General features: G+C 48.1%; 1 protein-coding gene across 1 annotated transcript in view; it reads right to left on the bottom strand.

Annotated features, from left to right (window-relative positions):
• IARS1 (isoleucyl-tRNA synthetase 1) overlaps positions 1 to 24,135 on the bottom strand; it is a 2,025,584-nt gene that overhangs the window by 570,626 nt on the left and 1,430,823 nt on the right. The window contains exon 25 of the mRNA XM_069643896.1: positions 16,315 to 16,398. Within this exon, the coding sequence (XP_069499997.1) occupies positions 16,315 to 16,398 (84 nt within the window). The remainder of the gene's footprint in view (positions 1 to 16,314; positions 16,399 to 24,135) is intronic.

Here is a 24,135-nt window from a genome sequence, read left to right as displayed (position 1 = left end):
CGCTCCTATATGCATGTACTGACCTACTCCTGACATGTATCTGTACCTCTGCTCATATTCTGTAACCTGTTAACATAATCTGTACTGTTGCGCCCTGACACCTTCGGGTCTGGTGCGCATTATAAATGAATAAACAAACAAAATAAATTGCTCATCAAAAACGCCTGAGTCTGTCCTGTGTAACTGAGCGAGTGCGCATTCTAGATGAATCCTTAAAACAAGCTGATCGGAGGATGGAATCTGAGGTGGCTGAACAGAAACCCATGTGATGGCAAATTAAAATGCCCAGAGAAATTCAAATTGGCTTTCCAACAAACAGAAAAGAAGAAGGCGAGAAATAGTTACCAGCAGGAGAAGGATTGGGCACAGACTCCATTGGGATCATCTGAAATTGAGAATGAGGAGGTGTTTCCAGAGGAAAGGGCTCGGAATAGTAGCCCATTGGGTGCACAGGAGGGGGACTCAGTGTTTGAAGCCAACAATATCCCTTCTTTAGAGTGTTCCTCTACACCTTCATCAGGATCGTCACATCAATGCTGTTACTGTGTAAGAAAAGACAGATTGAAGGGTAAACCCCCACTGGGAACAGAGGAAAAGGCTCAACTCCAACAATTTATGATGGCCTCTCTTACAACGTCGCTCTTGCCTTTTACTAAACTATATGAGGCAATAACAACTACTCTCCAGGATCAATCCACCATGATCCTAGGAATATCTAACAAGCTGACGGGAATGGAGGTCTTGGCTAATAAGATGAAGTTAGAATGGACAAAGAGGCAGAGGTCTCCACTAACTGGCAAAATGGCCTTTGCGATCTGGCAAGGAGGGAGGCAACAGAAAAAACAGCTATGATGGAGGCGCTGCTACTAGATGGCGAATGGATGCGGGCCCAGATCAAGGTACTGCAGAGACCGAGAAACATGGAAGTTGATGGTCTGAGAATCGAGCAGGATAGATTGGGTCCAAATGAGTCCACACGACCAGGGCCAGAAAATCAAAGTACTCCAATGCCGCCTAAAGAAGGAAATATCTTCTCCATGTTTAAAGTTCCTAAGGCAGCGGAAGTCAAATCAAATCCGGCTAATATTACTAAGAAAAGTAGGCAAAGTTTAAAGAAAACAAAGAACATGCCATCAACCACAAAGAGAAAATCAAATGGCTTGAGAGCTTTTTTAAGAAATCTACACTCTCCCCCGGCACGTAATAACAGACCAGAACCAGAAAGAACTTGGAAAGAACTGGCTATTGGGGATGAAAATCAGATTATGAGGACGGTGAAGTTGGGGGTAATGGCGGTCGAGGACGAATTGCTCGAACTATCAGAGGCTGACCTCAGTCATCTTATAGAAGAAATTGAAAGGGCGGAAGAAGAGAAGTGGAAAGAGGTCAGTAATTCAGAGTGGGCTAAAATTGAGAACCAATTGGAGGCAATGATAAAACCACTCCTAAAGAAAACGAAAAGTCAAAGTGAAAACCGCGAGTCATAATATCCCCACAAGCGCAGAAACCTTTTTGAAAAATGGATGAGAAGATCAAGGAGCACACAGCCAAATAATCTGTGAAACCAAGGTAGGAGGAGGGGGACAGAAACCCAAGGTCAAAGGAAAATATCAAAGCTGCTCCTGTGAAATCTAATAAAGTGGAAAAAAAGGAAAGGGCTAAGAGCCCCTGGAAATCGACCTTTAACATATATCTGGAGACAATTGTGGGCAGCTCAGACATACCAGTGCTTAATAGAAGGAATTGTTTACGACTGTTGAATTGCATTATACCAGCGTACCAGATATCCACGAGAGACATCAGTATTGTTGAATTTGTTTTGGACAAGAGGACAGACTGGGTCATACTTCTCTGGTTACTCAAGCTAAGAAAGATCTAATCTGATCTCTGAAGGATACATTCCTCCCATGGGGCTATGAGATCAGCGACTATCAGGAACGGATAAGAAAAAACTGAAAGAAGTAACGATTCAGAGGGAAACCCCTAAAAAGAGTAAAACGGAAAACCTTCAAAGGAAATGGAGTGGTATCGAACAAAGAGCTGCCCTGCCGTAAAGGAAAATCTGAAATCACTGAAATTTACAATAGACAATCAGAGGAAAAAGGTAGACATTTAAAAACAAATAAATAAATAATCTGAAAAAGATGTGATAATTGTCGAAGAAGAATCATGGGGCTGGATAGCAGGTGCTCTGGTCCCTGTCATGGCGCGGTCTGTGTGTGAGCGAGTCCCCCCCTAGCCCTTGGTGTGGCTATGCTGCTGCCTCTCATCCACTGCAACTACTCTGAGGGGTAACGGGGGTCAGGGTGGCAAGGCCCAAGAACTACCGCCTGTCTCTTGATAGCCCCGGTCCTCTCTGGCTCTCGGGACTCCGGGCGCCGCACTGCAGGGTCTAGCCCATGCAGCCTCGGACCGCCATTGACACCGGTGTGTGGTGTACCGTGCTGCCGGGAGGTGCCCGTGTAGCAGGGGCTCCCCTGGGCTGCGACCTCCACCGTTGTGCAGTCACCCCGGGGCCCGACTGGCCCCAGGTGCCCAGTCCTCGGCTGCTTGCTCCACCGCTGCTCACCGGGATTCAGCGTGGACCTCCGAGTGTTGGCCTCCACTGCTGCTCTTTGTATGGGTTCAGGACAGACTAAGCCAGCGGGCGGTTCTCGGTTTCTCCTCACTGTTCTGACCTCAAGTGTCGTCCCACTGGTCGTGCCTAGATGGGTTGTTCTGCTCCTTCTCCTCGTATAACTGGCAGGGAAGGCGGGAGTCGAACGCTAAGCAGCCATGTTTCCCCGCACACCCTTGTGGTCTCCTCAACGATTCCTTTTAACCCTTGCACTGTCCTGCTGAGAGTGCAGTGTGGCCCTCTTGATGGCCGTGATCTTGTCCTCTGAGGAGAAAATCCTCTTTGAGCTGGTATCCCAGATAAGGCCCAGGAAGGTTAGACTCTGCGTGGCCTCCAACTGAAGGAGGAATAGGAAGCCGAAACCTCGTGGATACTACCGAGAGGATCCATGGGTCCGTGAACATTGACCGCCAGTGTTGGGTGTGAAGGGCAAGCCTGTCCCCCCACCGGACTCATGGGTACGGATGCTTGTGTCATGCCTTTTTGCCCTCTGAGGCTGGGGCAGAGGAGGGGAGCTGGAAAAGCCCTTGTGAGCCGCCTTTATGCTGCTTTCGCCTGTGCTGGCTCGAGATCTGTTTGGTTGTCTGCACCTTCTCTCCTGGAAGCCCCCTGAAGCCTCGGAAAGACCAACCCTTGTCCTAGCACTGGTGCGCCTGGCTGTAGGTCTTGGGGGTGGACTTAGTGAGGATTGATAAGGACTTGGCCATCTGCAAACTATTCTTCTTATTCAATTCCTCGTCTGTAGTAGAGTGGAACAGATCAGTCCCCCCCCGAATGGAAGGTCCAGAATATGCTCCTTGACATCAGGGTTGAACTTTGTAGCCCGGAGCCAGGCCGTTCTTATGTCGGTAGCGATACATATGGCACGCCCTGAGGTGTCAATGTGAGCCACCGTCAATTCCATTATGTCCTGCACTACTATCTTGGCTTCAGCTAGCCCTGCCTTAAAGCACGCTTGGCTTTGCGCCGGGAGCTCCGGAAGGAAATCTGCGATCTCTCGCCATAGCCTCTGGTTGATCACTGCCAGCTTGGCATCTGCATTAGACGGACACCGATGAAGAGAAGCGTTTGCATAGATCTTCTGACCATACGCTTCCAGGGTCCCTTCTCCTCATTACCCATGAGTGTTGAGGCTGAAATAGCCGATGACGATTGTGTCTTTGAATAGAGTGAGGCTGCCGCAATGACTGAATAATGTGGCCGGGTTTGCGCCGACAGCAAGAGGGGTCCCTTCCATTGCATATACTTGGCGTCAATGTGCCTATTGGTGGGCAGTGCAGAGTGTGGCTTGAGCCACCCTTTTTTGGCAAGAGTCACAACATCTTTTTGCCTGGGAATTCCTGTCCTAGCCGTGGGGCGTAGGTTGAGGACCTCTGCCAGTACCCCGGCCTCTGGTTGTTCCATCTCAGGCTGAGTAAGCCTCATACTCTGCCAAGCCCGTGAGCCGTTCATGAAAGGCCTTGGCCGATGAGGGCGTGTTGGGGTCCTCCGCCTCATCCGTGTCCACCAAAGTGTCTTGCTGGTCCGGTGACACCAGAAGAGTGCTGTGAGCAGGTGGCTGTTGCGTACAAAGGCTGCTACAGCAACAGAGATGCTGCGACAATAGAAGGCATGGGAGCCAGTGTCACGGGGACTGGCGCTTGCAGCTGGGGATGCATAGGAACCAGAGGTGCTGGACCCAGGGGCGGAATGGCCGTGGGAGCATATCCCTGATAACATCCTTGAGGATGACGCTCATCTTCTGAGACCTCATGAGGACCAGGAATTTTTCAAAGACCCTGTCTTCACAGGCCGGCGGGGCGCTTGGTGAAGCAGGTATGGGCGCAGGACCTTGAGGTTGCTGTGTCCTGGGCACACACTGTCTTGTTGAATGCGGGTTTATCTGCCCTGTGACAATCTATTATGCCATGGTCCACGTGCCAGGCGAAGACCCGTCCCACCTGGAAACTGGTTTCCCTACCTGGTCCTCAAAGGGGCATGGTGTCGGGCGAGCTGCCATTTTATCTGGCCTGGCGTCAATTTGAGACCTTTCGAAGAGCTCCCTCCACTTTGCTAGTCTGTTCTTCAGAGCGTGTGGTGTCAGCGCGTCGCACACAGTGCAGGGCCCGCATCTGTGATCGAGGCCAAGGCAGCAGAGGCAAGAGTGTGGGGGTCGGACGCACGGAAGAGCCCCTTCCAGGTTGGACACTTGCTAAAGCCTGCTGACGTCGACAGCCGCCAGGGAGGAGCGTGGTGACAAAGGACAGAGGTACCTGATTAAAGACAAGAAAAAAAGAAGACAAAAGTAATTCTCTGGGGAAGAGAGCGTGGAATTACTAGGCGGGAGTCCTAACCCAGGAGCGCTGGTAAAAGCAGTCCATTCTCATCGATGTGGAAAAGGGGACTGAGGAGTGGCGCCAGGGGGCAGAGTCAGGGGAGTGTTTGCTCCCAGGACGGCGCCCCTGTGCACATCTAAATTTAAAGGGGAAGACTATTTTCTTTCTGGTGAAAAAGTACCAGTCTCCTGTCCCTAGCGAGGGACGCCCATACAGTATGCAGGAAAGGGGAAGGGACGTAGGAGTACGAGGGCTCCCATGTAACTGTTAGGCAGAATCCTCTGCAGTACCCTTAGGGAACACTACAGACAATTAAGTCTACAAGTGGTAGTACAATTTCACCTTTGGTAAAAGCCTGTACTACACAGTTATAGTGGTAGCAGTAGCGGAGCAGCCAGACTTATCTCAAGAGCAAATGAGCAGTAATAGGGATTACACCACAAACTACAATTAGTGTGACTAAAAGAAACACTGACTCAAGGTTTCTGGTTAAAAAATATAAGTACATTTTTTTTAAACCATTTGTTCACAAAACACTCCACATCTATTAAACAAAACCACACTCTAAACATACCACACACAACCAATTCCTTTGGTTCAGGTCAATTCAAGGTAAGTACATTAGGATTTGACAGACCAGTGTTGGTAAACAAAAGACGTTACCGGATGTTTATGCAGCGCTCACTTTTTGACCGTAATGACAGTTTGGTTTTACGAAAGCACAGCGTATCCGCGGGGAGAATTGTAACCATAGTCAAAACACATTTAGGATATTGAATAAAAAACAAGGAAAAGGGGATAAAAATCATAGGCAATACTTTTGTCAAGGCACTTGAATCAGAGGACATATTCTAAGAGACAGATAAAGTCAATAGGCCTGCGCCAGTGTCAAATGGAGCAGGGCTCTGTTGTCGAGGATCAAAAGATTAGAACAGCTCGAGATTAACGTTGCCAGGAGTACTTGGAGATTGTCAAAGGGAGGTGTTAGGTAGAATCCTGTGCAGTGCCCTTAGGGACCACTACACACAATTAAGACTACAGGTGGCAATACAAGTTTTACCTTTGGTACAAGCCTGTGCTACTATGTTAAAGTGGTAGCAGTAGCGGAGCAGCCAGGCTTATCTCAAAAGTATATGAGCAGTAGCAGAGATTACACAAAGGGACCACAATTACTGTGACTCAAGCAAACACTGACTCAAGGTTTCAGGTAAAAAATATAAGTACATTTATTTTTTAAACCATCTGTTATAAAACACAACACTTCTATTAATTCAAAACCACATGTAAAATACACTACAACCAACCAATTTACTTGGTACAGTATAACTCAAGGTAAGTACCCTATGTTTTAACGTACCGGTGTTGTGAAACAAAAGACGTTACAGGGAATACATATGCAATCACTTTTTGACAGTAATGACAGTTCGGTCTTACTACAGATACGTGTATCCGCGGCAAGAAATGTTACCGGGGCAAAACCACACTTAGCACCTGAGTTAACCAGAGAGAGTTGGGGGCAAAATCATAGGCAATACTTTTGTCAGGGCAGACAGAATCAGAGAACACTTGTTGACAGAAATACAAGAATCAATAGGCCGGAGCCAATGCCTGTTGTCGAGGATCATACAGTCGGACAGTTCAAGATTCAACGTTGCCAGGAGTACTTAGATATTGTCGACAGAGGAAGCAAAAGTTATAAGAAGGAGGGAAGACAAGGGCAAGCCTTGGAGGAGGAGAAAAGGGATTCACCCTAGCTCCTAGAAGCAGAACACAGTACCTTATTCAAGGAAGAAGAAGGTGCCACGGCAGTTGTTCCCGGTAGTTTCCTGCAGTCACACAGTTCCTGGTGCTTCGGTCGTGGTGACGAGAAGGACGACGTCTGGTGGGGTCTGCACTACGCAGGGATGAAGCCAGCAGCAGCGACGGTGAATAAACGGTGCGCTCCTTTAAAAATAGAAGAGGCTCTTCAGATGGCTATCTGGACCACTACAGCAGTGTGCAGCGATTTCGATCACGGAGAGGATCCTCTGGCTGTGGAAGATGAGCTGGTTGAGCCCATCAGGCTCAAGGGAAGAAGACTCCGGACTGGATCTTCTCTGGTCGTCGAAGGGAAGATAGCTCAGGACTGCAGCAGGGCTTCACTGGACGGGATAGTTGCAGCAGCCGCTGTCTTCTCCGCTTCTCTTTGGTTCCTTGTAGTTCCAGTGGCAACTGACTTCCAGCCCAAGAGTCCTGCCTTTTATGCGAAAATCCCCCATTCACACAGCCTAGCCAAAGTGCGGCTTGGGTCTCCAAGGAGACCCTGTGCAGGGGGGTTACTAAATCCCTCCCTCACATTTAGCCCACCTAGACACCAAGACGCCAAAGGAGGGCTTCTTCGCAGAAGCCCGCCAAAGGACAGCAAACAAAGAAGGCAAACCTGGTTTGCAGCGCAAAGTAAAACACAAGAAGGGTGTTAACACAAAGAAATGGCAACTAAACCCGACCGGAGCCAGAATAAAGTATATTTGGTCAAGCGGGTTTATGTTCGAGGCTAACACAATAGCCTAAAACATTACCACGTTTATACACTATAATCGTAGTAGAAAGTTTAGGATACCACTGCCACCAGCCAAGTCTTAGTGTTAAGGGAGCGAAACAAGGCCCCAGGAGGTACAGACAAAATGGGATCAGAGTTAACCCTTTCCAATACTCCATGTAAGATGGGGTGTACTGGGTCTGTAGGTTAAATGACTACATAAAGTAAATGGCAACTTTACCTGTTTCTAGGGGACAGTAGTCAGCCCCAGAAAAAATGGAGTCAGCGGGAAGTCTTAGAGACAACCCTGTGTTACTGCACTGAAGGTGCTGTGTAACACACAAAAAGTTGGGCTCATGGAGTGGTGTGGCTCCAGAGCCCAAGATCACACAAAAATTAGACATACATATGGCAAAACACATGTAAGAGTGGGTAAAAGGTTCACACTCTTACCAGGTGGAAAACATAAACCCCAGAAATCCAGCAAAGCTGCTGAGGGACTCACTTGGTAAGGGAAATTAGCCATAAATGAGAATTCTCCCCAACAGCAACGGTCTACCAGGACCTGCCAAATTGGACGTTGCCCTGGAGGAGGGATTGCCGACCACTCATGAAGTGCATAAATGATAAAGGGATTAGATACAGATGGGCATTGTCGTTCGCTCTACAGTTTGAGGTGGATGGTATAGACTATCGTGTCACATCGACGGAGGAAACAGAACAGGCTCTAAGCCACTTGACTTCGGACACTACAATGGTTTAGGATTTGCAGACAAGCCCGACCAAGAAAAGGCGAAAGTAGGAGGCGCTGCCGAGCCTCTCTAGCTGGCGTAGGGGGCAGAGCAGGCGTAATCTATGCATCTCAATGGCCCCCCCTTCACGTAAAAACATAGGACTGGAAAGGTGGAGGTGCATAGAAGATGTCTGAGCACTGCAGTTGGACTGGAGCTACGCAGGACAGAGATGCTCTGGGTATTAAGCATGTTATAAACAACATATCATATCATGCTCGGTTGTTACAGGAGTGCCGGAGGAGGGATGTGCGATTCTCCCTACAGGTGGCCCGCAGAGGGAGAGAGGCTGTCTCTACAACTTTCACTGCCAATTACAGTTCACAGTTAATGTACTTGATATGGTTTACGTTTATTATGTGGGGCAGTTGCAGGGGTAGCATATTTGCACAAAGGAATCTATCAGAGAAGTCGCCAAGCATTTGGATGGAGGCATTGGTTGATGGAAGAGGGTTGGGGGAAGAGGATTGGGGTCGGAGGCGAGGATGCTTGACAAGGGGGTGAGGAGTCCAACAAAAAGGTTCTTAATAGCCCACAAATTTCATAATCCCAGCACGGACGTGATGTTCCTGCAGGAAACCTGATTGGTGGAAGTGTAGGAGAGGAGGTTTAGGGGTGCAGGGATTTGGCAAGTCTATTGGGTCCCAGGCCATACAAAGCGAGGAGTGGGAATAATATTGCACAAACAGAAGCGGCTGCAGGAATGCTGGGTTCAGAAATTGATAGAAGGGCGCCTGCTTATAGTGCAAGGTAATATTGAAGGGCTGTGGGTGGTATTGGCTGTGCTCAATGCCCCTTATCCACCAAAGGGGCATGTTCGTCATCGTCATAGGTTGGGATTTTAATGCATGGGCTGACGAACTGTGCAATAGGATATCAGCGACGGACCCGACCCTACTCAAGGGAGAGAGGAGAGAAGGACACCTGGGTCAAGCCATTGCAGTGAGGGAATGGATAGATGTGTGGAGAGTGATGCACCCAAGGAAGGAGGGATATATGTTTTTCGCTGCCCCCACACTATATATACTAGAATTGATCATCTGCTTTTGGATGGGGATGAAGGGGGAGAGATTAGTAGCGCTATTTTTGCACGTTGGGTGGTCTGACCACGATATGGTTGTAATGTAACTTGATATCGAAGGGCTTAGCAGGGCTGACAGCACATGGAGGTTTAACGGCTCCCCTGTGGTGGGACCCACTTTTTGCACATAGGCTCGCAGAAGATATTAGGGCATATTTTTAGATTAATGATCGCAATGGGATGGATGTTAGTGTGGTCTGGGACGCGGGGAAGGCTACTTGGAAAACTGCTTATACAGGGGAGAGCGGGTACTTAGAGCAGACATTTTGGAAGGGGGAAATAACAGATGTATGCAGAGGGGCAGTAAGAGGTGTTCGAGGGAATTCGGAAAAATAGGGCTGAGCTGTGGGCGCTCATACCCTATGTAAGCTAAAGTACCATAAAGCAACAATTTTACTAAAAAGGGGATAAGGCAGATGCGTTGTTGGCCATGAGGCTTCGAGCGCAGAGAGGTGGGTCGCAGTTCTGAAGGATGAAAGGGATATAGGAGTGGACACCTAGTGAGATTGCAGAAAGATTTGCGTTATATTATGAAGGTTTATATGCAACAGAAAGTCAGGGGTTGGACATCGCCTCAGAGGAATATCTGAGATGTAGAAATGGAGAGGCTCACTGGCCCAGAGGTTGAGCTTTTAGGGAGCCCCAGAACCAGAGACAAAGTGATGGCAGCAATCCGGCGGCTCCCCAACGGGAAGGCTTCGGGAGGGAACGGATACACAACATGTTTTTCTAAACGGTTTGCCTGGGTCCTTCTGAAGCATAGGATAAGAATGTATAACAATATACTTGAGACAGGGACTGCCCCGGCATCCTTCAGTAATACCGAAGGAAGTGAGGGACCCGACCCATTGCTCCTCATATTGGTCTGTATCATTGCTCAAGGCCGACGAAAAAATATTCACATGCGTATTGGCCTCACTGCTGGAGGGCATGATGCCTCGACTGATACACCCTCATCAGGTGGGCTTCACCACAAATCGACAGGGTACGGATGCTATAAGGAAAACAATAGATGTCATGGAGCATGTCTCTGCAGACACAGAAGCTTACACATTACTCAGCCTTGATGCTGAGAAGGCATTTGACTGCGTTGAGTGGGAATTTCTATTTGCAGTGCTTAGCAGGATGGGTTTGGGGCACATATGAAGAGCGCGATCTGGGCTATTTATGCTATGCCAACTGCGAGTGTGGTGGCCAATGCAACGCGTCCCAATCCTTTCGTCTCAGTAAGGAAACCAGGCTGGGGTTCCCCCTGTGCTTCGCTCTCTCCATAGAACCGCTCAGTATAAAATTGAGACATGATAAGCAGATATCCGGCATTAGAGTAGGAGCTGTGGTGTATAGGCTTAATCTTTACATGGACGATATTCTCCTTTACCTCTCCAACATGGCCATTTCGCTCTGGGGGGTACTCCGGTTGTTAGTGGATTACGGGCAGTTATCAGGGTTCAAAATCAATATGGATAAATCTGCTCTTTTTCCCATAAGAGTGGGGACGCAGGAATGGGGTGCAGATTGGGGTGATCTCGGTGTCCTGAGTGAACATAACAGTATAAAGTACCTAGGAATAAGGTTACCCAGAGACCCAAGTAATCTGTAAAGAATACATTATCCCCCTCCACCCCCCATCCCCCACCAGCTGGTGGGTACGCTCTTTGAAGACTTGGATAGGTGGTTCGGACTCCCTCTCTGTTCTGGATGGCCAGATTGAATGCAGTCAAAAGGACATTCCTGTCCGAAGTATTATACTTTGACCAGGCGCTGCCTATTGCGATGCCGTACACACACTTAATGGAGATAAGGCATCAGTTTCATAAATGTATATGGCACGGGCAGAAGCAAAGGGTGCCATACAGGGTGTTATCTAGGGAGAAAGCGGGGGTGGGGCTACCGGACACATGCGTGTACTATAGGGTTGCACAATTTAGGGCTCTGGTCTAGCACGTGCGAGTTGATGCGCAGAGACACTGGGTGCCGGTAGAGAATGTGTTCAGGCCGGCGGTCACAATGGGATAATGCCTATGGGCGTCCCATGAAGACATCCCAAGGGCAGTCTAGGAGCACCGCGTCCTGGGCCCGCTGTGGGTTCTGTGGAGAACTAAGAAAGAAATGGCAGGAATTACGACATGGCCATCCCCGCTGAGCCATATATGGGCATCCACAATAGTATTCCAGATCACACCCGGTTTCAGGACTGGTTTGAGGCAGGGCTGGAAAGAGTGGGGGAGATAGTGAAAGTGGATGGGTTCCTGGGTCTGCCCGAGCTGGAAGCAGGTTTGGGAGTGGGAACGCTACAGGTGTTCAAATACCTCCAACTCAAAGGTGCATCGATGTCGCCAGAATGTAGGAAAGCCCTGCAGAGAGAGTTGACAGCCACTGAGGTGATATTGAGCACTGATGTCTACATGAAGGGCCCCATTCCAAGTTGTACCAGGCCCAGTTAGAGGCCCAGGGGGGTGACATAGAAAAGCACAAGGGAAGATGGGAAATGTATATGGGAGTTGCCAGAACAATGCTTTGTAAGAATGCACACAGAACCTCCATTGCATGCCAATACAAAAGGCACAGTATTAAGTTGTTAGATAGATGACAGTGACCCTGCGCAGTTGTCAAGGATGTATGCAGGAAACCGTAGAGGTTGAAAAAGATGTGGCCAGAGGGCTGACTACTGGGATACGTTTTGGGGCTGCGCAGAGATGCATGGGGTTTTGGAAGGAGGTCATGGGATGGATTAAGTCATTGGACGGGGTCTTTCTGGGGGGGAGGTGGGCATCTGGAGGTGCAGTGTTTACTTGTTGCTGTTGGGGAAATGCAAAAGTTAAAAACTACCATGTTGTCAAAATGTGAGGACATTTGATCTTGTCACGCATGTGTGTTCTGTAACTACTGCCTTAGAGGAAAGAAAAGTTTTTGTAGAAAGGATGGAGCCTTGGGGGATGCCGCAGGAGACTGGGAGTCGGTTACAACATAATGTGTTCATATGGATGGCTGGGTGTCTGCTCGAGAGCTAAGAGGTAAACCAATTCAGGACAGCACCAGAGAATCCTATCCTGTCTGCGACAAGGGAGAGGATGATGCAGTGTTCGACTGTATTGACTGCCGCAGACCGGTCAAGGCTGCCAAGGAGGCATGAGTCATCTTTATCCATGATTTGGAGGGGATCATCCAACACTTTGATGGTGGCTGCCTCGATGCAACGCTTGTGGCCGAACCCTAATAGTCGTTTAGCCGGTGCAGTTGTTCGATTCTGGTGAGTAGTTGTGTAGCGACTATTTTCCCTAAGATTTTGACAATAAACAGGAGGTTCGTAATGAGTCAGTAGTTGACCAGTTTGAGTCGAGAGTCGAGTTCTTCAAAAGAGGTCTTAGGAGACCAGTTTTCATGGTGTCCTGAAGGGAATGAGCCTTCTGAGAGGGAGTCTAGTTGATGCTGATGAGTGCTTTGATAACCGGGCCACATCAGTTGTTTAATGATGGAGGCCTGGATGATTTTGTCAGAGTAGGAAATCGGTTTTAGGGAGGGGATTGTTTTTAGGTCATCTGAGGGAGAGAGAAGAGAGAACTTGGTCCACAGGGGCAGTGTGTGTGCTAGTCTGCATGGGTAGGGGCCAATGATTTGGGAGGTTGAGCCAATGTGGTCTGGTCTATTTTTTCAATATCATTTTGCGGAGTTGCTGGCACCTTGGGAGGAATGGTGAGCAGTTAAAGGTTTGGTACAGTGCTTTACGACTTCAAGCAAGACTTTGTTCCCGTTAGAGGCTGCCTCAATGTTGGAGTTGGATGCATCTTTGAGTTCGGTAAGCAGATTCCTGCAGTTAGCGCAGAGATTTGCGGTCTGAGATGTCTGGGGTTATGATTTTTGTGCCACCATTTCTCTAGGGCTCTAATTTAGCTTTTGTTAGAGGCGAGCTCAGGGGTATACCAATGGGTGGATACTTTGGTTTTAACGTGGATTTTTTTTTTTTAGAGGGGCACGAGTATCCATCAATTTCAGAGCGGAGTGCTGTTAGGCAGAATCCTGTGTAGTGTCCTTAGGGACCACTACACACAATTAAGACCACAGGTGGCAATACAAGTTTACCTTTGGTACAAGTCTGTACTACTAAGTTATAGTGGTAGCAGTAGCAGGGCAGCCAGGTTTAGCTCAAGAGTATATGAGCAGTAGCAGAGATTACACAAAGGGACCACAATTACTGTGACTCAAGCAAACACTGACTCAAGGTTTCAGGTAAAAAATATAAGTACATTTATTTTTAAACCATTAGTTATAAACACAACACCTCTATTCAACTTTACACAAAACCACACGTTAAACGTACTACAACTAACCAATTCACTTTGTACAGTATGTCTTAAGTACCTTGTGTTTGAATGAACCGGTGTTATGAACAAAACACAATACCGTGGATACGGTTGTGATCACTTTTTGACAGTTCGGTCTACTCAATAAACGCATATCCGTCACATGAAATGCTACCGGGGCAAAATCACACTTAGCACCTGAGATACCCAGAGGGAGTTGGAGGCAAAAATCACAGGCAATATTTAGGTTAGGCAGACCGTATCCAGAAACACTCAGAAACATGAGTTCAAAAGTCAAAGGGTCGGAGCCAGGTTTAGTGACACCGGAGACCTGTGCCGAAGATCACACTGTTAATTCACGATTCAGCGTAGCCCAAAAGTACTTGGATATTGTCAATGTTCGGAAGAAAAAGTTATAAGAAGGAGGGAAGACAAGGATGAGCCTTGAGGATGAAGAAAAGGGATTCACCCAGTTTCCTCAAGTAGAGCACAGTACCTTATTCCAACGATGCAGCTGGTGCCCTGGCAGTTGTTCCTGTTGGTTTCCCGCTGACCCACGATTCCTGGAGCTTCGTTGTGAAGGACGTCATCTGAAGGGTGTCTGCACCACACAGGGATGAAGCCGACAGCAGCGACAACGAAAAAGGTGTGCTCCTTAAAAACAGGAGAGGCTCAGCAGGTGGCAAACCAGACCACTACAGCAGTGTGCAGCGATTTCGACCATGGCGGAGATCTCTGACTGAAGAAGATGAGCTGGTTATCCCCACCAGGCTCAAGGGAAGAAGACTCCGGACTGGATCTCCGCTTAGTCGTTGAAGGGAAGATAGCTCAGGACTGCAGAGGGGCTTCACTGGGACGGGGTAGTTGCAGCAGCCATCGTTCTCTCCGCTTCTCTTCGGTTCCTTGTAGTTCCAGAGGTGACCGACTTCTAGCTCAAGAGACCTGCTTTTATGCGCAAAACCCCCATTCACACAGCCTGGCTGTCAATCACCCAGCAGGGGGGGTTGTCCAGCCGGGACAACCACCTCAGCCAATCATGGCAAAGTGTGACTTTCGTTTCCAAGGATACCCTGTACAGGGGGTGACTACACCCCTCCCTCACATTCAGCCCACCTAGACACCCAGGCGCCTTCAGGAGGGCTTCTCTGCAGAAGCCCGCCAAAAGACGGTGAACAAAGAAGGCAAACCTAGTTTGCCACGCAAAGTAAAACACAAAAAGGACTTTAACAAAAAGAAATGTCGAATAAACCCAACCGGAGCCAAAAGAAAAATGATTTGGTCAAGCGGGTTTATGTTCGAGGCTAATATAATAGCCAAGAACAGTACCACGTATACCTAATATAATCGCAGTAGAAAGGTTAAGGTAGATACCACTGCCACCAGCCAAGTCTAAATGTTAAAAGAGCGAAACAATGCTCAGGGAGGTACAGACAGAAAAGGGGTACAGATTAGCCCTTTCCAGTACTCCATGTAAGATGGGGTGTACTGGGTCTGTGGTAAAAATTACTATGTAAAGTAAATGGCAACTTTACCTTTCTCTGTGGGACAGTAGTCAGCCCCAGCGAAATGGAGTCAGAGGGAAGTCTTAAAGACAACCCTGGGTTACTACACAAAAGGTGATGTGTAATCTGTACAACAGGGGCACCTGGAGTGGTGTGCTCCAGTGCCCACAATCACACAATGAGTAAAAACACATAGGCCAAAACACATGTAAGAGTGGAAAAAGGATGTACACTCTTACCAGGTGGAGAAAAAACTCCAGAAATCCAGCAAAGCTGCTGGGGGACTCACTAGGTGAGGGAAATTAGCCCTAGAAGGAGAACTCTCCCCAACAAGTGGTTGAATAATTCTAGGAGGACTGAGGCATTTCTGGTGAGGAAGACCGCAACGTTTGCGTCTAGCTCTTTAACTTGGAAGGTTTTGAAGGAGCAGCGGTGAGTGAGGGAGCGGTTAGGCTGAACTTATAGGATATATACATAAATAAAACTGCTATCTGAAGTAAAGAAAAGGTAAATGGCTAACAAGTTTCAGTAAAGGTCTCTCAGTGGCATCAGAAAAGGACTAAAGGAGTCTTCTTTAAATTAAAAGGTTTTATAAGGAGTGCCCTCAACTAGTGGAAGGGAAAGTGGGTGGAGTAAACTAGCTTGAACAGCAAGATGTAAAACCTACAATTTGTTATTGGCATGTGTCTTGGAACATAATTACACAAATATGATACTGTAGTGGTAGTGGCTTCTTGCAGCATTTGTTAATTTAATTATAATAAAGGAAATAACAAAGATATGGAAATCTATTAACGGTTGCTCCAGGCAGTGCAAAAGACGAAGGATAAGCCTGTAGACAAGACCACTGCCTTGGGATTTCCCTACTTTATCATACATTTGGAAATGAGAAAATGTTGAATTATAGAACACCAACCATCAATATTAATCTAAATATAATATTCAATTGTAGTAGTTTTAAAAAGGTGTAGCATTTCTTACAAGCACTGTATATCCCGCACCAGACTGCATTAAGGAGAGGTCATACAATCTTCGGTTGTATTTTACCTAACACCCATGCAACAGGAAAAGAAATCAAAACATGGATATTGTTTTGTCCACTTTCAATTATGCTTCTTTCTGTTTTGTGAATCAACTGGTAAACTCAAGCAGAAGGAAGCACTACATTCAGTTATATTTTTCCATTTACCTCAACTATGTATTTCTCAAGTGACTGAATATCTGCCAACGCCTCCGAGTCTTGATGGATTACAACTACTTCTTTCAAAGGGTACTGCAAAAGAAGAAAAAAACATGAAATACAAACGTAAAGACGGTACAATTGTCAGTTAATAATGCACTCATATCACCATGGATTAAAGGAGCGAGGGCGGTTTGGAGGAACTTTGAACTAGTACAGTTTTCACTTTGGAGAGTTATTTGTACATAGTCCTGCATCCTGTTTATTTTTCCCCAAACCTCCAGAAGACCAAAAAGAGACATACTTGTATAATAATTCTCCATCAAGGGAAACTTCATTAAATAAAAAGAGAACAGTTTCACCTATTCAGATGGCAAAACATGTTTTCCAAATAATTAGACAGCTTATCTCCACATAAAAAATAATAATCATGCCTATCTGATTTTCTTTCCCGTAGTGACTAACATACTCTTAGTCCATAGTCCCCTTTCCTCCATACTGCATGGGCGATTACAACTGAACGTAGCCCCAGGGTGGAGAGGATACATTCCTTAAGCAAACAAGTTTCTTAGAAACGCCTGCACAAAAGCCGAGTCTGATCTAGAGGCGGCATTCAAACAGTAGTGCTTACAGAAAGCTGAAGGGGTGGCCCAGGTAGCCATCCTGCTGATGACCTGCCATAGCACATGTCGCTTGAACGTGATGGCCGTGGCTTTGGCTCTGACCGCATGGGCATGCAGATTGACCAGCACTGTTTTGTGCTGCCCCTCATAGGCCTCCATGATGGCCTTGACCATCCACCAGGCTATTTAAGATTTGGAGGCCTGATTGCTGGGACATGAACCACCAAACTTGATAAAGAGTGCATCCGAATTGTGGAAGTCCTTGGTCCTGTCCAGGGAGTATTTCAGCGTGCGTCTAACATCTAGACGGTGCAAGACCCTCTGAGGCTCATCCTTAGGGTTGGCGAAGAAGGTGGGTAAGACTATTTCCTCATTGAGATGGAAGGCGGAAGTCACCTTGGGAAGGAACGCAGGGTGCGTCCATAGGACAACCTTGTACCTGTGAAAGGTAGCGTAGGGCTCTGAAGTCATCAGGGCCTGGATCTCGCTGAGTCTGCAAGCTGAGGTGAGGCCCATGAGCAGAGTTGTCTTTATGGCGACTAGTCTGATGTCCGCAGACGCCATAGGCTCAAAAGGTTTGTGAGCCAGGGCGCCTAGCACAACATTAAGTTCCCACGCGGGTGTGGTTTCTTTATAGGCAGGTCAAGTCTGGAGGCCTGCCAAATGTCATTTGACCGCCAGGTTGGCAGAGGAGAAGAAACCCTCTTCTGAATTCCTGCAAGACCCTATGACTGCCAGATATGTGCAGCATTTATCCACTTGTATGCCGGAGTGGGCGAGATGTGCCAAAAAGGAGAGCATGTCATCCAAGTTGCACCTAAGGGGATCAATCTCCCTAGAGTCTGCCCAATGACAGAATTTAGACCATTCACTCATACTGGCTCTGAGGAGCCTTGCTTCTAGCACCCTGGATGATCTCTAGGTTAGCTTGAGATAGGCTCAAGTGCTTCAGAGTGACCTGCTCAGGAACCACGCAGCGAGGGCTAGTTTGTGAGGAGCAGGATGGAGTACCCTGCCCCCCTGTTGGGTCAGGAGAGGGGCCCAGTGGTAGGTGAATGGGTGGTCTGTCCCCGGGCTGTGGAACCGCTTGTGCTGTGGGAGGCAAGGAAGCCGGAATCGGAGGAGCCGACTGGAGCAGCAGAAGCTGCGCCGGGGCCTGTGGCACCAGAGCCATAGGAGAAATGCCTATGGGCGCCAGTGGGGTGACCTGAGGGAGCAATGTTCCCGATGGCATCCAGGAGGATAACCCCCATCTGGGGAGTTTGCATCAGCCCTAGGAACCTTTCGAAGAGCCTGTCCTCTGAAGCTGTAGAGGTGGCAGAAGATATTGAGGCGGTGGCCACAGGCTGCTGGATTCAGGGCGCACACTGCCTGGGGTGCAGGGGAAACCTGCCCAGCGCTGCTGATGGATAAACTGTAGGCCACGTACCTGGTTGACACCAGTCCCACCTTGCGATTCGTTCCTCCACCCGCTCTGCAGAGGTGTCTGGCGCGGCGGGCATTTTGTCAAGCTGCGTGCCAAAGTCGTGGTGCCTGTGTTACGCTCACCTGGTATCCACAGGGACGCCACCCATCCCTGGTTGGATGATTTGCACTCTCAAACCCTCTCCCGGTCCCTTGGTAAGGCCTCCGGTTAAAGATGGGTCTGCAATATAGGAGAGCTGGATTCAATACCAGATTGTCTTTGTTTTCCCACCTCCCTTGGCCTCAACTCCTTCCTCCCCCTTGGGCCCTCTCCTCACCTTAATATTGTAAAAGGTGGATTCTCCGTCCTGCTCCTCGTGGCAAGGGCGTGTAGATGTGGGGGGCGAGCAGCGACCAAGTTACTTCAATGGTGCAAGCCCCCCCTGTGGGAATCCAGGCCTGCTGCGACTCTGTAGGTTTGCTGCTTTACAGTCTTTATATGGAGTTCTTATGTTCCTCTTAGTTCGAATAATAATGTCTTGCTTCTTTCCTTTTAGGTATGGAAAGGTATTTTGGTGTTGTCATGCAGTTTGAAGATGAGCATGGGCCAGTAGGCGAAAGCGCGGTGTGCGCAATGCTGTCCGGTGAGTAATGCGCGATGCGGGGCGCTGTTTCGCCTTTTATATTGCTAACCTGTGTCTTTTCTCTCCTTGCAGGTTGCGATGTTCCTAGCCGAGCGCCAGAATGTTCCAGAAATTATACTGACCAGGAGAGGACTACCCAGGTATGAATTGTGTGGCTTTCTTTATTCGGGAGGAAACGTGAGTAAACGCTTACTAATGCGGTCTTTCTTTCTCCTCTTTCCAGGTTATGGTATTCCAGGATGCATGCGGTGCCGGATGATGGAGTTCGTACCTTCAAGTGAGTGGAACTGAAGTCAGCGATGGATTGAAGACAGGATACTGTTTCAGGTAAGTTTCGTAGTGTTCTTTCTCTCTCTGCAGGTCCTTGGTTTCAGGTAAGCTGGCATCAAAGAACTGGACACGGTGAGCGCTACTCTGCCCACAGCAGAATAGAGCAAAGCATGTTATGCTGTTTGGGTGCGGCTTAAATATTCTCAGGTAAAGTAGTCCAGGTAAAGTAATCCCAGGCCTGCCACACTCAAAAGACTAGACCGCATAGCTCAGTTCCTTGTAACTGAGCTATGTGTGTGCCTCCATGTTGGCTGAACCATCCCCACCCCCACCAAGTTAAATAGTCCCAAGTAAATAGTCCCATTCTAATGTTGGTCTTCATGATGGTTATGAGCCTGGCACCAAATGCGCCAGGACGGACTCCAAGAGAGTCTTGGATGAGGTCTTAAGGCCTTTGACCTGGCCCTAACTGGAAGGCTGACTTGCCAGTGAGGGCCAGGGACATGGGTCATGACAGCCTGGCTCATCGGGCCAAGCCCCGTCCAAGAAGCTTGGTGTTGGAACAGAAGGCCTATCCTGCACCTCAGGCCTTGACCTGGAAGGTGCATTGCCCTCGGCTGAATTGCTGGTAGTGCCGCATGATGGCGGCCCCCCTCAGACAGGCTGCTGGTATTAGGGCGTTGCCCTTGTGAGTAACCCCGGTAAAAGAACCTTGCGGTGCCTCAGCACAGGCACTGGAAGGATCTGAGACCCCTCGGCCGTGAGGCCGGTAGCTGGACTAGCCTCAGTACGTGTGTGCTGGTGCTAGTGCTAGAACTCAAAGGGTTTCTCCCGGTTGGGGGCTTCCTTGGGAAGGAGATGCCCTTACGGGGTGCAACGTTGAACACAGGCCTTTCCTTCAACCTCAAGCGATGTTTGACAAAGTCCTTTAGGTCCTCCGGAGGCCTGGAAGAGCTCCCTCCACCTAGCTAACCTGCTCTTCAGTGCCCATGCAGTCAGTGGGTCTGTTAGGCAGAATCCTATGCAGTTCCCTTAGGGGGCACTACAGAAGATTAAGACTACAGGTATATGCAATAAATCCCCTTTGGTATCAGTTTGTACCACAAAGATTTAGTTGGAAGCTGTGGCTGAGCAGTCAGATTTATCTCAAGAGGGAGATGAGCAGTATTCAGGGTTTACACAATAGGACTACAATACTATGGAACAAGGAACACTGACCAAAGCTTTGTATCAAAAAAGAATATATATATATTTATTTTACACACTCTTAAGATCACACACAAATCGCTATCATTAAAGTAAGTTAAAACAGTCAGGAAAAGTATACACACTCCCTATTTAAATTGTAGACAAGTTTGAGCAAGAGTGAAAACTGAGCAAAACGACAGTGTAAACCAAGCAGAAATGGCACTCTAACAATTTCTTCAAAGGGATGGAAAGGACAAGTCATACAGGGTTAGACTCAAACACACCAGCAACACTTCCCAAATAGCACTTCAGCAATATACAAAGGGGAAGGAAGGGGGATTATAAGAGTTTAGGTGCACTAACACATTTCTTAGTGAGAAGCAATCTAGAGAAGGCAGTTGTAACAGATTTAGCCAGAGTCAAGAGGCCTGTGCCTGAGTCAGTGGTACAAGGCAAATGCCCAAGATCCAATTGTTCTACTAGCTGCAGTCAAGTCTTTGTTTAACGAGTTGAAAAGGTGGTTGCAGATGTAAAAAGATAATGTTAGGCGAAAGGGGCGGCCAACCCAGAAGGTAAGTAAAGAATTTTAAACACCTTTAGCAGTACCCAACGAAACGGGAGGCCTGGCGGAACAATGTACCTTAAAAGTGGAAAAGGCTCCTGCGGTGGCGGTAGTTCCTGCAGTTCGGGAGATCCAGCAGAGGAAGAGAGGCTCTTGTTGTCGAGGAAGGTTCGAGTTAATGCACTGCCGAGGGATGAAAGCAGCCGCGGTGATGCCAAAACGAATGAAAGGTATGCTCCTTTAAATCGCGGTTGTGGTGGACGGGTGTCTGGCTATCCGGTCTCCTAGTACTTGGCACTGGCGATTCTACCGAGGCAGGTCCTGGAAGGCGATTGGCGAACTGGTTGGCCCCACCAGCTCAAGGGAAGAAGACTCTTGCAGGTGAAGATCTTCTCAAGTCGTTGGAGAAAAGTGGTGAGGATCTGCAGCAGGGCTTCACCGGTGGTTCAGTCGTTGCAGATGTCTCCAGCTTCTCTCCTCTTCGGGTTTCTTAGTTCCAGTGGTGACGTCTCGTCCTCCAGTCCTCAGAGTGCTGCTTTTATGCAGAAACCCCCCCCCCCATTCATACAGCCCAGCTGTCACTCACACAGTGGGGTGGCTATCCTGGCAGCATAACCCCCCCCAGCCTATCACGGCAGAGTGCGACTTGGGTTGCCTAGGTAACCCTGTCCAGGTTGCCTATTCCCCCTCCCACACATCCTGTCAACCCCAGACTCAGTGGCGCCAAAAGGAGGGCTTCTGTGCAGAAGCCTGCCAAAAGGACGAATAAAGGATCCCCGACCTGGGTTAGGATTTCAGAGAAAGTCACGAGAAAGAAATACTATCAAAGATCTGGCAATAAAAACCTACCGGAGTAAAGTTAATATTAAAATAAACCGGCGGTATGTTAGAGGGGGTCAGTAAAAGTGGTAGCCTCAAACAATGGGAAAATCCCATAGGAAAATATTCACCACCAGCCAGAAACTCAGAGGGACTGGACGGTATCCTCTCGAAAATGAACACCAGGGAAAAAATATTAACCCTTTTCAGTACTTCCACAGTAAGATGGGTTGTACTGGTTTTGTTCATAATTATTGACTAGTTAAGTCAATGGAGACTTTACAGGCCCTGGGTGACAGTAGTCAGTCCCAGGGTTTGGAGTCTATGTTCGGGGGTCACTATGACACCCCTGTGTCACCGTACTGAGGGTGCTGTGTAACACCTGCTGAAGTCGACATGCGCCGGGGAGGAGCGCGGCGTCGGAGGACCAAGTACCTAATTGAAAAGAAAAGACAAAGATAGAAGAATATGCGGGGTCGAGCGCATGGTATTACATGGCCGAAGCCAAACCCAGGAGCGCTGGGGAATTCGGCCCATTCCCATCCATGGGACAAAGGGGACTGAGGAGTGGCGCAGGTGGGCGGAGTCAGGCGAGCGCATGCTCCCAGCCCCACACGCCTCTAAATTTAAAGGGGAAGAAGATTTTTCTGGTGATAAAGGTTCTTTCTCCCGTCCTTCGCGAGTGATGCCCATGCAGTATGGAGGGACGGGACGTAAGAGTAACACATATAACTCGAGTAAATCACATTTTTGCTGCTTTCTATCAGCATGTTACTTTTAAAATCAGGCATGCTTATACAGCATCCCATCTTGCAGTACAGTGAAAACTGTAAGGTTTATTTTTGTAGACCATTCAATTATCTGGTGGGCAGGGGCGATTACATATGAATTTAATGAAGATAACCAGGATGAAGCACTAGGATTACACAGAAAAAGCTTTCCTTACCACTTCATGGGTTCATCAATAATATTCAAACAATGAATCGAGTAGTAACCTCACCAGCGGCAAGGAAGGGGAGACCGGACAAAGCCGAGTCAAACCATCACATACAGCCAGTTCAAAGAGTAAACAAAATGATGCTTGAAATAATCGGGTTAACACTGTAAATCCAGTAGTTATGTGTAGCAAAAGTACGGGCTGACAAACGCACCATTAGCCTTGAATGAATTCTGAGTTTATTTGGTAGCTATCTATTGGAATGCTCATAGATCCTGAGATGCACGATACAAACTGTGTGAACTCTGTTTAACGGCCTGGCAAATCCACATACACCAAGCTATTGTGAACAAGGAACTAGCTACTTACCCGTAACTCCTGTTCTCCAGCATGGGTCTTACAAAGATTCATATGCTCAGGAATAATCCCTGCTATCAGGCTGTGAATCTGCAATAATATTAAATCAGTTTTGCTTTAAAGCTAAAATTGCTTGTTGCTACTAGAGCCTATTGCTGTCATTTTGGATCATACTGCGCCAGCCAATGACATTCGTCCTTCTAAGCTTCACCACTGGTGTCCATCTTCAGATTTGGTTGTGGGCATAAAGTGGCAGTAGGAACCAAGAAGATCAAGAGAGGGGAATGAGGGAGGGTTCACAAGTGAATCCATGGAAGACCCATGCTGCAGAACAGGAGTTACAGGTAAGTAACTAGTTCCTTCTCCAGCATGAGGTCTTACATGGATTCCCCTGCTCATGAATACGATTATACAGCAGTACATATACAACACCATGGGAGGTGGCAAGGCTCACAGAAGCAATACACTTACCCCTGGAACAGACTCACCTCATGCAAACAGGTTCCAAAGCACAGCTTGGCCGGCCCAGGGGTCTTCCCTGGAATCCCTTTTGACACAGTAGAATCTTGTGAAGGTGTTAGTAGACCTCCACGTAGCAGCCCTGTAGATGTCGAGCATGGGAACACCAGTGAGAAACGCTGTAGTCGCTGTGATGGCTCTGGTGGAATGGGCTCTTGGTAGGCCTTGTAGCGGTCGGTTGGCCAGGCAATGGCAATGTGTGATACAGCCGGAAAGCCACCTGGAGATGTGTCCAGCGAATGCTAAGATCTTTCAGTAGGAGAAGGGATTGCATATAAAACTGGTAGAACCAAAGGGTTGTATAGATGAAAGTCTGAGGGGACCTTTGGCATGAAGGAAGAAGGAGTTTGCAGTACCACCTTGGCTGAATGGAATGACAAATACAGGAGAGGACCTGTATTTCACCAACACGTCTGGCCACGGTGATAGCCACCAGGAAGGCAGTCTTCCACGACGGAAACTTCAAGGAGGCCCAATGCATAGGTTTCAAATGGAGGCCCCATTTGT

The sequence above is a fragment of the Ambystoma mexicanum genome, chromosome 2p (assembly GCF_040938575.1).
Source record: "Ambystoma mexicanum isolate Mex_15411 chromosome 2p, UKY_AmexF1_1, whole genome shotgun sequence".
NCBI lineage: Eukaryota > Metazoa > Chordata > Amphibia > Caudata > Ambystomatidae > Ambystoma > Ambystoma mexicanum.
This window is presented reverse-complemented; position numbering and strand designations above follow the sequence as displayed.